The sequence below is a fragment of the Tamandua tetradactyla genome, chromosome 5 (genome assembly GCF_023851605.1).
Source record: "Tamandua tetradactyla isolate mTamTet1 chromosome 5, mTamTet1.pri, whole genome shotgun sequence".
Classification (NCBI taxonomy): domain Eukaryota; kingdom Metazoa; phylum Chordata; class Mammalia; order Pilosa; family Myrmecophagidae; genus Tamandua; species Tamandua tetradactyla.
The window spans coordinates 179103789-179117727 of record NC_135331.1 but is presented as its reverse complement, the minus strand read 5'-3'; the positions used below and the strand labels follow the sequence as shown (position 1 = coordinate 179117727).

At 38.2% G+C, this 13939-nt stretch overlaps 1 protein-coding gene across 3 annotated transcripts in view; it reads right to left on the bottom strand.

The window, feature by feature from the left end:
- The window catches only part of SLC35F1 (solute carrier family 35 member F1), a 430621-nt gene that overhangs the window by 34426 nt on the left and 382256 nt on the right, over positions 1–13939 (bottom strand). For all 3 annotated transcript variants that reach the window (XM_077162752.1, XM_077162753.1, XM_077162754.1), the window contains exon 5: positions 1356–1512. In XM_077162752.1, coding sequence (XP_077018867.1) covers positions 1356–1512 — 157 coding nt within the window. The remainder of the gene's footprint in view (positions 1–1355; positions 1513–13939) is intronic.

Genomic DNA, 13939 nt, shown 5'->3' with positions numbered 1-13939 from the left:
TAGAAATTCGGATTCAGTAGACCTGGGTGGGGCCTGTGGATTTGCATTTCTGACAAGTTCACAGGTGGTGCCAGCACTGCTGCTGTGAGAGGCACATTTGAGGACCTCTGCTCTAGAAGAGGACAGAGGCTGGAGGTTGGCACCACTATGCCAGCCTATTTTGGCTCCAGTGTGCCCTCAATGACCCAGTTGCTAAATACTCCCTTATGCTGCTTCCATTATTCAGGCAGCAGGGTGTAGTTCCCCAAAGGACTCAGCCAGCTCTCATGGACCCTACCTGCAACAAATGAGTGCTAGCTCTCTGCATATAACCTCTGGTTTCAAGAATACTAACCCATAAAACGAACCATGATTCTACAAATGTTGGTTATGAAAACAGTTGAACTAGGCAATTACTTTTCCTCACACAGAGCTGAAGCACCAAATTTAGGAGCTTTAAAATGCCATTGAGCTTTCAAAATGAACTAAAAATAAATCCTTTTCAGAAGTCTCCCCATCTGCCTTGTTTTCTACGGAGTTTTTCACCTGCATCTCAGGATACTGAAATTTGGATTATTCTTAGAATTTGCAACATATCTTCCACAAATAATTTCAGACACTAAACTAATGAATACAAAGTATTTGATTTGTAGAAGGAGATTTGGTTATGTCAGAAGTACTTACTTTGCAGAAAGGGATGTAGTGAAATTAGCCTTTAAAATTCTTTACCCTTTACCTGAAACTAAAATATCTGGTCTTTACTTATGGAAAGTTATGCTTTGCTTGACACTTATTCTCCCAGTAAATTTGGAGATACTAGTAGTGGCGATTTATAGGCTTCAATGCTGAATGATTGCAAAATTTGTGTGCTTGATTTTTTGATGCTTAGTAAGTACATATGTTATACCATCACCTGTTAAATGAAACTGGAAATGAATTTTCCAAAAGATGAATATGAAATATGGTTCTCTCTTGCAAATCCATAGACAAAAAAGAATAAAGTTATAAAAGAGCAATTTCAAACTCTGTTTTCTATCAGCAGTTAGCTGTCACTGGGAAACAGAATGTCCCTTTCCAGAAGGGTACTGAATCATGGCATGTGTATTTAAAAAAGATTTCTAAGTAAAAGCACTTTAGTTTGGGAGAATCAATGTACATCTCAGGCTTTCTTGCAAATTATCTTCAAAATCCATGAAATGGTTTATAATAATTTGTAATAAACTTTTTTTGTTTAGAAAAAATTCACTAATAAAGATGGCCTTGCATTTTACAAAATAAACTGACCAGCCATACCTCAAGGGGGAAATATATATATATATACATATCAGAATCAGTCCTATTAATATCCACCCTCTGAATTTCTTATTTTTACTTACAATTGAATTCCACTGAAAAATGCCCCGAAGAGTCCAATCATACCCAGAAATTCCACTCGGCTCAAGGTTCGGATGATGTATTCTTCCCAGACATTAGAGATGCCATAAAGGGTGGCTCCTCCTAAGACTAGAAGGTCCCCAACCAGCTTATTTTCCCCTAGGAACAACAAAAAAAGAGAAAGCTGCATCAACATTTTCTGAATAAGATTCTGGCACTAGCAAATTAACCTTCCTTTGCCTATTCCTGGCATTCTTATAGAAGTTTTATGATTTACCAACTGAGATCTAGTGAGGTTTGTTTATCTGTGCTTTAGATATATTCTGATAAATAAAAAAATGGCCTACGTTTCCCAAGCTGTAAATTTTCCTTAACTGAGAGGGACCAGTGTCCTCTAGATTACATCCTTTCCACAAAGCTCAAAGTCTTCTGGCCAGATATGTGTGTCTATGAATATATGCTTATATGCACGTTACACTTTTTTCAGGGAACTTTCCACTGGTGCACCTGTGAAGGACAAACAAAATCAGTCTGAATTCCCACCTAAGAGAGCAAACAGGATTGGCTTGTCTTCCCACCTCTGCTATGCAGGGAGAGAAGCTATAGCAGAGGCAGTCAAGACTCTTTATTTGGCAAAATGTGCACCTGCTTATAAAATGACAGTGAAAAGAGGTATGGGTTGAGATTTTTCAACTCCCCTAAAATAAGTAATATAAAAGAGAAAATATACATAATTCACTATCACATTAGTATTTTTCTTTTTGTTATATATGTTTGTGTTAGTATGAACCTGTATGTACCTCAGAAAAACATATTTTTAAATGAAATCCATTCCGCTTGGTATGGACCCATTGTAAGTAGAAAATTTTGATGAGGCTACTCCAGTTAAGAAGGTGTCGCCCACCTCAATCAGGATGGGAATTAATCCTACTCTGGCGTCTTTTATAAGTGGAGTAAAATTTAGACAGACAGAGAGAAAGCCACAAGAAGTAAAAAAGCTGAAATCAATGAAACTCAGAAGAGAATGGAGAGGCCAGGAGAGGTCACCATGTGCCTCACTGTGTGACCAGCTAAGGACCAAGGATAACCAGAGCCAGCCCTAAGAGCACCACAGTCTTAGGGAAGAAAGTATCACTTTGATGATGCCTTGAGTTGGACTTCCTTTTAGCCTCAAGACCGAAACCAAATAAATTCTCAATGTTTAACCCGCATCATGGTATTTGCTTAAGCAGCCTAGGAAACAAGAACAATGTTTTAAACTCAACTTTGGCTGGTTTCAGTTTATGTCCAATTTTTAATAAATGCTTTCCCTAGATATTTCCTATAATTAAATAAATTCTTCTCACTCCAGGGAGTGTGGCGCCAGCGAAGTAGGAGAGGGGAAATCAGCAGCTGGGGCAGCCTGCTGCTGGGCCATGTACTGGGGGGTCTCGGACTCTGTCATGGGCAGGCCAACAGCCCTGGAGCTCAGCAGCCATGAGCCCTGGGACAGATAGGGTGCAGGGTGGGACCTGCAGCATGGTCCTAAGGGAGGGACTCTCCCATTGCTCTGGATTCCTGGGTAACTGGAACCATCTAAAGCTGCAGAGCTGGGCTGTGGCTGTTCAGTTGGGAGCACTAAATATTCTCTAAGTAGTGACTTCACTTGAAATCACTTGGGTAGCAGTTGGGGAAAGGCCACTTTATGTGTCTGTGGTCACCTTGGAAGATTATATATTTACTCTACACAGTGCCATGTTTTCTAAGGCAACTTCCCACTTCTTGGGAGTTAGTTTCAGAGAGATTGAGGAAAAGTTCCAAAAAGGAAACCGCTTGCTGGAATCACACTCGAGGGAAGGGAGCTGAGACTGCATTTTGCAGGGGACTAAGAGCTTTTCCAGGGCTCATCAGGAGTCAGTCATCACTGCTCAGTAGATGAGCTGAGATCCTGATGGGGCTCCAATGAGAAATGAAACCTGGTAGGAGGTCCCTGGGTGCATCTTCTAGGAAAATTAAGGTTGTTGCAACATGCGTAATATTTGGCAACCTGATTAATCTTTTTGTGTGTCAACTATAAAATAATGGCAAAACTTTTCATTTTAAATAGTTCATTTTAGGAATGACTTATAAAACAAAATGTGTCTTTAACTAAAATTACAAAATGATAATGAACATGATTGAGTCTTTTCACATTCAGGAGACATTTCAGAATCTTGGGATGACAAAGGGCTATTATTATGGATATCAATTATTGTTGTACTAGTGAAATATGGAAGTGCTGCTTAATAGAATTCTGGCTTAATAAAACTAATGTTTTATGAATGGATTCAAGAAAGCTAAGTTACAATGAAATATTTTAATAGGAATTGGAAGAATACCATCCTGTCTTAAAAGTTCTAAAAAGAGGCCACATTGTTTCAGTGAACTGTCTCACCAACCTTTCATTTCATACTTCACATTTACAAAAGCAATGGCCTGTTCTGTTAACTGGCCTTAGAAATCGATGTACCAGCACCTTTAGTCTTCACCAAGGCAGTGATAATTATTGATAATAATAATAATACAATTTTGTGTAACTTCAAGTCGAGAAGCATTTTCTAAATTAATAGTGACAAAAGATCAAATATTATCATATTGTCACTGTTAAGTATATTTGCGAACTTACGAATCTTTTTTTTACATTGATTAAATGTAACTAAATTAATCAAAATATAATTTTAAATGATCATATTAAAAATAAATCATTTGGGAACTTCCAGGAAGATGGCCAAATAGAGTAGCTCAAGGTTAGCCTGGCTCCATGGAAAAGTTAGAAAAGGGACAGGAGGTAACTAAGGTGGCAATCTGGGAGTACAGTTGACCTGGGAGAGCCTTCTGCATTACATAGGGCAGCTCTAGTTGCAGAGGCCGAGGAACTGAGAGGCAGAAAGCTGGAGCTTGGCGTGGAGGCGCAGAATCCATGGGAGTGCATGGAAGGGAGCCCGGGACTAGGAAGTAAGCCAGGCTGCATTCCTTGGATGCACTACACTCACCAGCACAGCCCTGTGACCAGCAACTCACCCCACACTCCATGCACCAGAACCCCATCACTCGCTCCCATTCCTCATGCTCCAGACACCCCCACCCCACGAATCCCGAGTGCACATACCTGCCCCAAACTCCTACCCCAAGTACAACCCAACCCACCTGTCCTGCATGCCTCCCAAGCACTACCTCCTTCTCCCTGTTCCCTGCAGGCTGTTGCCAGCACATAATGACTGTGGGCACTAACTTCCATACCTAGGCTTCCACTAACTTCCACACAGCCTCACTCTGCCCCGCCTGATCTCTGCACATCTGTTTATGGCACTCCTATACCCATGCATGAGCATGGACCCCTAATTATGTCATTCAGCTCTGGGAACTGCATTTTACAGCAGTCCTAGAACTACGCATGTGCACGGCCCTCAGCTATACTTCTGAGCTTTGAGAAATTGTTGACCTGTGCAGCCAGGTTACATCTGCCCCCAATCCATGAAGGCATAACGCTGACCTGCTGCCACAGCTCTACGCATGTGCACAAACGGTCCTATGCCTTAGACCAGTGCACACCAGTGTTACGCCCCCCAGACCAGTGTACCCACACAGCTACATCTTCCCTGACCACTGGGTGCCCATGTTCACAAGCACCAGAGTAACATACCCAACCTGTGCCTATACCTGCCCTGAAGCAAGTCACCACACTGAATACCCCACCCTGTACCATGCTCCCTGCTGTACAACCATCCTGCAAACACAAGGCCTTAGAATACTGAAAGAAATCAACTCCCGAAGTAAATTAATTAAGATATTTACATGCCATGAAGACAACAGAAGATCACTAAGGATATCACAATGCAATCAGATATAGCTCTGTTTAATGACCAAATTAAAACACCAGAGGAGACACAGACATTGGAACAACTAATCAAAAGATATTCATACAACTCTATGTAATAAAATAAGTGGGATAGCAAATGACATAAAGGAGATCAAGAAGACAGCAGAAGAGCAGAAAGAGGAATTTCAAACAATAAATAGAAAAATAGTGGATATCACAGATTAAAGACTCTGATCAAATAAAAAACAAACTAGAGGCACAGAACACCAGATTTGAAGAGACAGAAGAAATAATAAGTGATATCGAGTAAGGATAATTGACTTTAAAGACTCAAAACAGAAAATGGCAAAAAGACAGAAAAAACTGAATGGGAACTCAGGGAAATGATAGATAAAACAAAGCACATAAATATAAGAATCACTGGTGTCCCAGAAGGAGAAGAGAGGAGTAAACGGCTAGGAAGAGTAGTTGAGGATATAAAGGGGAAAAACTTCCCAACCCTCATAAGGGACATAAATATACAAGTCAAAGAAGCCCAATGAACTCCAAACAGAATAAATCCAAATAGGGCTTCCCTAAGGCACATACTAATCAGTCTGGCGAATGTTGAAGATAAGCAGAAAATCCTGAAGCCAGCAAGAGAAAAACAATCTACTAAATACAAGGGAAATAAAATAAGAATGAGTTCAGACTACTCAACAAGCACCCTGGAGGCAAGAAGGCAGTGGTATGATATGTTCAAGATCCTAAAAAAGAAAGACTTCCAGCCAATTCTGTACCCAGCCAAATTGTACTTCAAAGTTGAGGGAGAGAATAAAGTTTTCACAGACAAAGAAATCCTGAAAGAATTTGTCAACAAGAGACTGGCTCCACAAGAAATACTAAAAGAAGTTCTGCTGGCGCTGGAAAAAAAAAAGACATGAGAGGGAGGTCTGGAGGAGGGCACAGAATTGAAGAGTACCACTAAGGGTTATTTAAAGAATACAAAGAAAAAGAGGGAAAAGAATATATAGATCTGAAAAATAAAGTAAAAATGATAAGATGGTGGAATCAAGAAATGCCTTTTCAGTAATAACTTTGAATATTAATGGACCAAACTTACCAATTTAAAGATACAGATAGATAGAATGGATTAATAAACATAATTCAGCTATATGCTGCTTACAGAAGACTCATTTTAGACACAAGGATACAAATAGATTGAAAATGGAAGGGTGGAAAAGATTTTCCATGCAAGTTGTAACCAAAAGAAAGCAGGAGTAGCTATACTAATATTGGACAAAATAGACTTTAAATGTGAAGACATCATAAGAGACAAAGAAGGACACTATATAGTAATTAAAGGGTCAATTCACCAAGAAGATATAACAATCATAATTGTTTATGCTCCCAATCAAGGAGCTCCAAAGTACATGAGACAGACATTGGCAAAACTGAAGGGAGTGATAGATGTTTCAACAATAATAGTAGGAGACTTCAATACACCACTCTCCTCTATAGACAGAACAGACAGACAGAAGATCAACAGGGAAATAGAGAAGTTAACTAACTTAATAAATGAATTAGACCTAACAGACATATATAGGTCATTGCATCCCAAAGCACAAGGTTATACATTCTTCTCTAGTGCTCATGGAACATTCTCCAGGATAGATCATATGCTGGTGCACAAAACAGGTCTTTATAAGTTTAAAAACACTGAAATTATTCAAAGCACTTTCTCCAATCACAATGGAATGAAGCTGGATCTCAATAACCACCAAAGAATGAGAACATTCAGAAATAAATGGAGAATACATAACACATTCTTAAACAACCAGTGGGTCAAAGAAGAAATTGCTAGAGAAATCAGTAGCTATCTGGAGATGAATGAAAATGAGAATACAACTTATCAGAACTTATGGGATGCAGCAAAGGCAGTGCTGAGAGGGAAATTTATTGCCCTAATGCCTATATTAAAAAACAAGAAAGACGAAAAATCAAAGACTTAACAGCACACCTGGAGAAACTTGAGAAAGAATAGCAAATTAACCCAAAGCAAATAGGAGAAAAGAAATAACAAAGTTTAAAGCAGAGATAAATGAATGGGAGAACAAAAGAACAATAGAAAGAATCAATAAAACCAAAAGTTGGTTCTTTGAGAAATTCAATAAAAATGATGAGCCACTAGCAAGACTGACAAAAAAAAAAGAGAAAGGATGCAAATAAACAAAATCAGAAGTGAGAAGGGTTGCATTACCACAGACCCTGAAGAAATAAAAGAAATCATAAGAGGATACTATGAACAACTATATGCCAACAAACTAGACAACTTAGATGAAATGGACAAAAACAAGCTACACTGACTCAGGAAGAAATAGAGGATCTCAACAAACCAATCACAATTAAAGAGATTCAATCAGTCATCAAAAATCTTCCTACAAAGAAAAGCCCAGGGCTAGATGGTTTCACAGGGGAATTTTATCAAACATTCCAGAAAGAACTGACACCAATCCTGCTCAAACTTTTCCAAAAAATTGAGGAAAAAGGAACACTACCTAACTCATTTTATGAAGCTAATATTTTAATACCAAAACTGGGTAAAGATGCTATAAGAAAGGAAAACTACAGGCCAATCTCCCTAATGAACACTGATGCAAAAATTCTCAATGAAATATTAGCAAATTAATCCAACAGCACATTAAAAGAATTATACACCATGACCAAGTGGGGTTTATACCAGGAATGCAAGGATGGTTCAACACAAGAAAATCAATTAATGTAATACAGCACATTAACAAATCAAAAGGGATAAATCACATGATCATCTCAATTAATGTTGAAAAAACATTCAACAAAATTCAGCATCCTTGTCTGATAAAAACACTCCAAAAGAGAGGAATCAAAGGTAACTACCTCAATATGATAAAGGGAATACATGAAAAACCAATAGTCAGCATCATACTCAATGGAGAGAGACTGAAAGTTTTCCCCCTAAGATAAGGTACAAGACAAAGATGCCCACTGTCACCAATACTATTCAACATTGTGGGAGAAGTTCTAGCTAGAGCAATCAGGCAGGACAAAGAAATAAAAGGCATCCAAACTGGAAAGGAAGAAGAAAAACTCTCATTATTTGCAGATGATATGATACTATACTTGGAAGACCCTGAGGAATCTACAGCAAAGTTACTTGAGCTAACAAACAAATTCAGCAATGTGGTGGGATATAAAATTAATGTGCAAAAATCAGTAACATTTCTGTATACAAGCAATGACCTAGTTGAGAAGTCAGTCAAGAAGGCATCCATTCAAATTAGCAACTGAAAGAATCAACTACCTAGGAATGAACTTAACTAGGGATGTAAAGGACATGAACACAGAAAGCTACATAACATTTCTAAAAGAAATCAAAGGAGATCTAAATAGGTGGAAACGCATTCCCTGCTCATGGATAGGAAGGTTAAATATAGTTAAGATGTCAATTCTTCCCAAATTGATCTACAGATTTAACACAGTACCAATCAAAATTCCAACAACCTACTTTGAAGATTTGGAAAAGCTAACTACCAAATTCAACTTGAAGGGAAAGAGAACCTGAATAGCTAAAAGCATCCTAAACAGGAGCAAAGTGGAAGAATTAACACTCCCTAACTTTAAAACCTATTATAAAGCCACAGTGGTCAAAACAGCAAGGTACTGGCACAAAGATAGAAGCATTGACCAATGGAATTGAATTGAGAGTGCAGAAATAGACCACCATATCTATGGTCTACTGATTTTTGACAAGGCCCCCAAATCCTTTGAACTGGGACAAAACAGTCTTTTCAATAATTGGGCATGGAAGAACAATAGCCAAGAGAATGAAAGACGACCCCTACCTTACACACTATACAAAATTTAACTCAAAGTGAATCAAGCACCTAAATATAGGAATTGGCACCATAAAGAAAATGTAGGGAAACATCTTCAAGACCTAGTAGTAGGAATTAGCTTCCTAAACTTTACACCCAAAGCATAAGCAACAAAAGAAAAAATAGATAAATGGGAACTCCTCAAAATTAAATTCTCCTGAATCTTAAAAGACTGTCAAAAAGGTGAAGAGGCAGCCAACTCAATGGGAGAAAATATTTGGAAATCATATATCGGACAAAGGTTTGATTTCCCGTATATACATACAAACCAAAGTACAACTCAACAACAAAAGAACAAACAACCCAATTATAAATGGGGTAAAGATATGAATAAGCATTTTTCTGAAGAGCAAATACAGATGGCTCAAAAGCACATGAAGAGATGTTCATTTTCACTGGCTATAAGGGAAATGCAAATCAAGACTACAATGAGATACCACCTCACACCTATAAGAATGGCTGCTATTAAAAAAACAGGAAACTATAAATGTCGGAGAGGATGTGGAGAAACTGGGACACCTATACACTGCTGGTGGGGTGTACAATGGTGCAACCACTATGGAAGACTGGCGGTTCCTTAGGAAACTAAATATCGAATTGCCTTATGACCCAGCAAAGCACTACTTGGTATATACCCAGAAGAGCTGAAAGCAATGACACAAACAGACATTTGTACACTGATATTTATAGCAGCATTATTCACAATTGCCAAAAGATGGAAACAAACCAAATGCCCATCAACAGAGGAGTGGATCAACAAAATGTGGTATAAACATACGAAGGAATATTATGCAGCAGTAAGACAAAATGATATTCTGAAGCACATGACAAGATGGATGAGCCTTGAGGACATAATGCTGAGTGAAATTAGCATGACACAAAAGAACAGATAGCGTATGATTATACTTTTATGACCAGCATAAAAGTATAATCAGAGGCTCATAATACATAATATAGGGACTTAGAAATACATAGAAGCTAGAGATGGGTGAATCATTAGCTAATGAGACTGAACTCCAATGTAAGGGAATAGATAGGAGTGAAGGTGATTCTCTAGTAGGTCTAGAAGTAATAATACCATATGGAAGATGAACAATATTGAAAGGTGTTGTATAGCCCTAGGTGTCCCACTGACTCACCCTAGAAATATGAATGAGTTCTCATAAGAATTACTTCAAAGATATGATTCTTGTATAAAGCGTGTTTAAGTCAAGGGTACAGGGGGAAAACTGCTACTACACGCTATGAGGTATGTTCAAAAGGAAACCATCAGCACTACCACAGCAACAGCAGAGGTAAATAAAGGGGTGAGGGACAAGAGTCAAGAGGAGGTTTAGAGTTCTTATTTAGAAGGGTATGTTTATTGGTTTTCTGTCTCTTAGAAACAATGAAATTATCTAAAATTGAGAATGTTGATGGACTGTGGACTTTGGGTCCCCTACATAATGCCTGATGTATGCAGGTGGCTGAAGGATGCACTGACGTAGAAGTAGATTGGTGAATGATGGTATATACTTATGAACAAAGGTTGTGCTGCTACAAAAAGAAACAAAGTGTGAGGCATGCAATGATGTGAATGAACATGTGGGACATTTGGTGAGAGAAAATAAGCCAGAAACAAAAAAAACAACAATGGTATGGTCACCTTTAGAAAATGCTTATAAGAAAGCAGTGGCCTAGATTGTAAGCTCTTAGAGCAGACACATTAGATCCAGAGTGGTGATTATTATTTCTGGATTTTGAGAGCCTGTTTTATATAAATAACCAGATATTTAGAGATAAGAATGAAGCTGAACAGGTTGGGGTTAAAGTACTTAAGAACATGGGGCAAGGAAGACAATGTCTATATTTTAGAACCACACGTACTCTTTGAGACCAATGGAAGAAAGGTTTATTTGATCTGGAACTGAAATTTTCTGTAATGCATAATCTAATTCAACCCATTTGTATAGCTCATTTGAACAACTGAAACACAGGAAGCACAGAATAAGAAAGAGGTCCTTTAATCCTGTATAGATTATTGTAATGCCTGGAAACATTTTAGAGTATATTAACCAGATAATAAAAAAGTATTGGCAAAGTCCCCTAAGGAGGGGAGAAAGGCTGTGAAACTATTAAACCTTATCATCAGGGAATCCTCTGATACTGTGTCAAACCTTAGGGATACCCCAAAATAGGTCATGCCCTCGATCATGAGACAGTCTTGTGAAGCTTATGCAGGTAGCAGAGAAGCTTAGAATACCTATAGGCATGTCTATGAGTTACTTCTGGGGGACCTCTGTTGTTGCTCAGATGTGGCCTCAGTCTCTCTAAGCCCAACTCTGTAAGTGAAATCATTGCCCTCCCCCCAGGTGGGACATGACATCCAGGGGTGAAAGTCTCCCTGGCAATGTGGGAGATGACCCCCAGGGATGAATCCAGACCTGGCACCATTGGATCAACAACTCCATCCTGACCAAAAGGGGGAAAAGAAGTTTAATTAATACAGTATCAGTAGCAGAGAGAGTTCAAATAAAGAGGCTACTCTGGAGGTTGCTCTTATGCAAGCTTCAGGTATACCTTGCTACCTATTATAACTTGCCAACCCCCAACCAGGACCGTTTTAGTCAATCCTAAAGAACACCTAGGGCAATATATAAGATTCCACAAGGGTTCCAGGCACTAGAGTAACTTGCCAGAAACCTACAACCTCCAGATGGGTCCCTGGTCCAGATAAGTCCTGAAACCTAGCCCAGCCTCTCCAGAACATCAGATACTTCCATCTCCCTACCCTATATTAGTGACAGACCTTTCCAATAGCAAAAACTCAGAATTACCATAGCCCAAACAACCCCAAAGAGAGGTACGGAAAGATTAAAGGTGATAGTGGAGTTATATATAGAAGATAGGATTTAACAAATGAATATGAATGCTGAATGATTAAATTGACATCTCTTTTAGTCTCCAGTATTTTAGAGCAGCTAGAAGTAAAACCCCAAAACTGTGAAACTGTAACCCATGACAAAGCCTGAAATATGTTCTACAACTAATCATGGTGCTGTGCTTTGAAATTTATAACTTTTTTGTGTATATGTCATTGTTCACAAAAAAGGAAGGAAAAAAAGTTGATTGTGATGTTAAAAAATAATGTAAGCCCTCTAGCCTCCTATATTCTGGAGCAGCTGGAAGGAAAAATATGGGAGGATCATATTGTAGCCCATGACAAACTTTTGGATCTGTATTTGTAACCACCTGTTGAAGAATGCTTTGAAAACTATTGCTTTTTTTATTTCTTTGCTTTGTATGTATGTTATGATATACAATAAAAAAGGTAAGGATATGAATCATTTGATATAATAAGAAGCATTGAAAAGTACAAGAACTAATATTTTATATCTAAAATTTATATTTAGTCAATTGGAAATGATAACAAATGACTCCATGCTTTTCCATTGTTCACTAAGTAAACACCTGACATGGTGATACTAGTTTCTGTGCAATGTTCATGGGGAAAATGAAATCCAGCAAGCCTGTTATTTATTTATGAATGGAACCACGATGGACAATAATGTTTTGGGTAAATGGACATATTTGATAATAAATCCATCCAACCCAATACCTTCTTTCCTCCTCTGAATTTCATACCATCCAAACCCAACTTATGGCATCCAACATATTCTGCTCCATACCTGTTGCATGTTAATTTATTGGTCTGCCCATCTCCCCACTTTCTCTTACAAAGTAAGGTTGGATGGCACAGGCTATGACTTACTCAGCTTTGCATTCCATGTGGTGCTTAACAAGGATCCTGCCATATTATAAGCTCTTGATGAACGTTTAATTGAATTGAGATAACTGAGAAGGTCTTAATCCATCCTACGGTAAAGGTTTTGAGCGGCAACATGCAGACTTGAGTTCTAATCACGTCTCTGTTACTTATAAGATGTCTACATTGGGCAAGCTAGAGAATCTTTCGAATTAGGTAAGTTCTCTTACCTTAAAATGGGGTTACTGCGATAATGATACATGTAAAATGCTTAGCACAGTATCTGACACTTAGTAAGTGCCCAACAAATGGTGGTTAAAAAAAGCAAATAAAAACAAGAAAAGAGCAAATCGATTAATCCTTGGGATAACCTGTCACTTTGGGTTGGGCATTTCACTTTTTACATTGCTCCTTAATTCTAATAAACCCACTCATAATTGCTTTATAAGAATTGACTTGCTTGTTAGAATTTTATTTAAGAGCTGGAAAAGTCATGATTGGAGAGGCATTTGAGTAGGTGCAGTAGTGGCAGGAGGAGAAGAGGGAAGTTTATTTAAAATCACTACTTACCACTAGGTTAAGAAATAAATGATGAATTAGATTAATTCGGGAATGTTGAAAGACAAAGTATTAACACAATCCATGAAAATGTACCTCTTCCATTGAATGCATTTGAGCCTCAAATAGGCTGAACAGTTTGGCGGGGGCTATCTTGATTTTAGCAGTGGAAGTTATGAGTCTGGGGAAACCTCTGAATTCTGGGCAACATGGGACAGCTGTTCACCCTAATTTACCATGATAGAACAACTGTGTACTGCTTATGGGAGTCACAATCATGGAAAAATAAGCATGTAGTGGTATAGCAGGAAGAATTGGGCTAGAGTTTACATTTAGGCCATGCATTTAGTAACCATGTGCCCTTAGAGAAGTCACTTATCTTCTCTGAGTCACGGTTTCTTAAACTGTAAAATATGAGAATAAAATACTTTCTTCGTATAGTTAGGAAGAGTAAATGAGATAATGTAAGTGAAAGTACTTGATACTAGTGAATATTCAATTAAAAAAAGTCACTTTCACTTGGTTGTGTTTAATTATTAGATTCTTACAAAT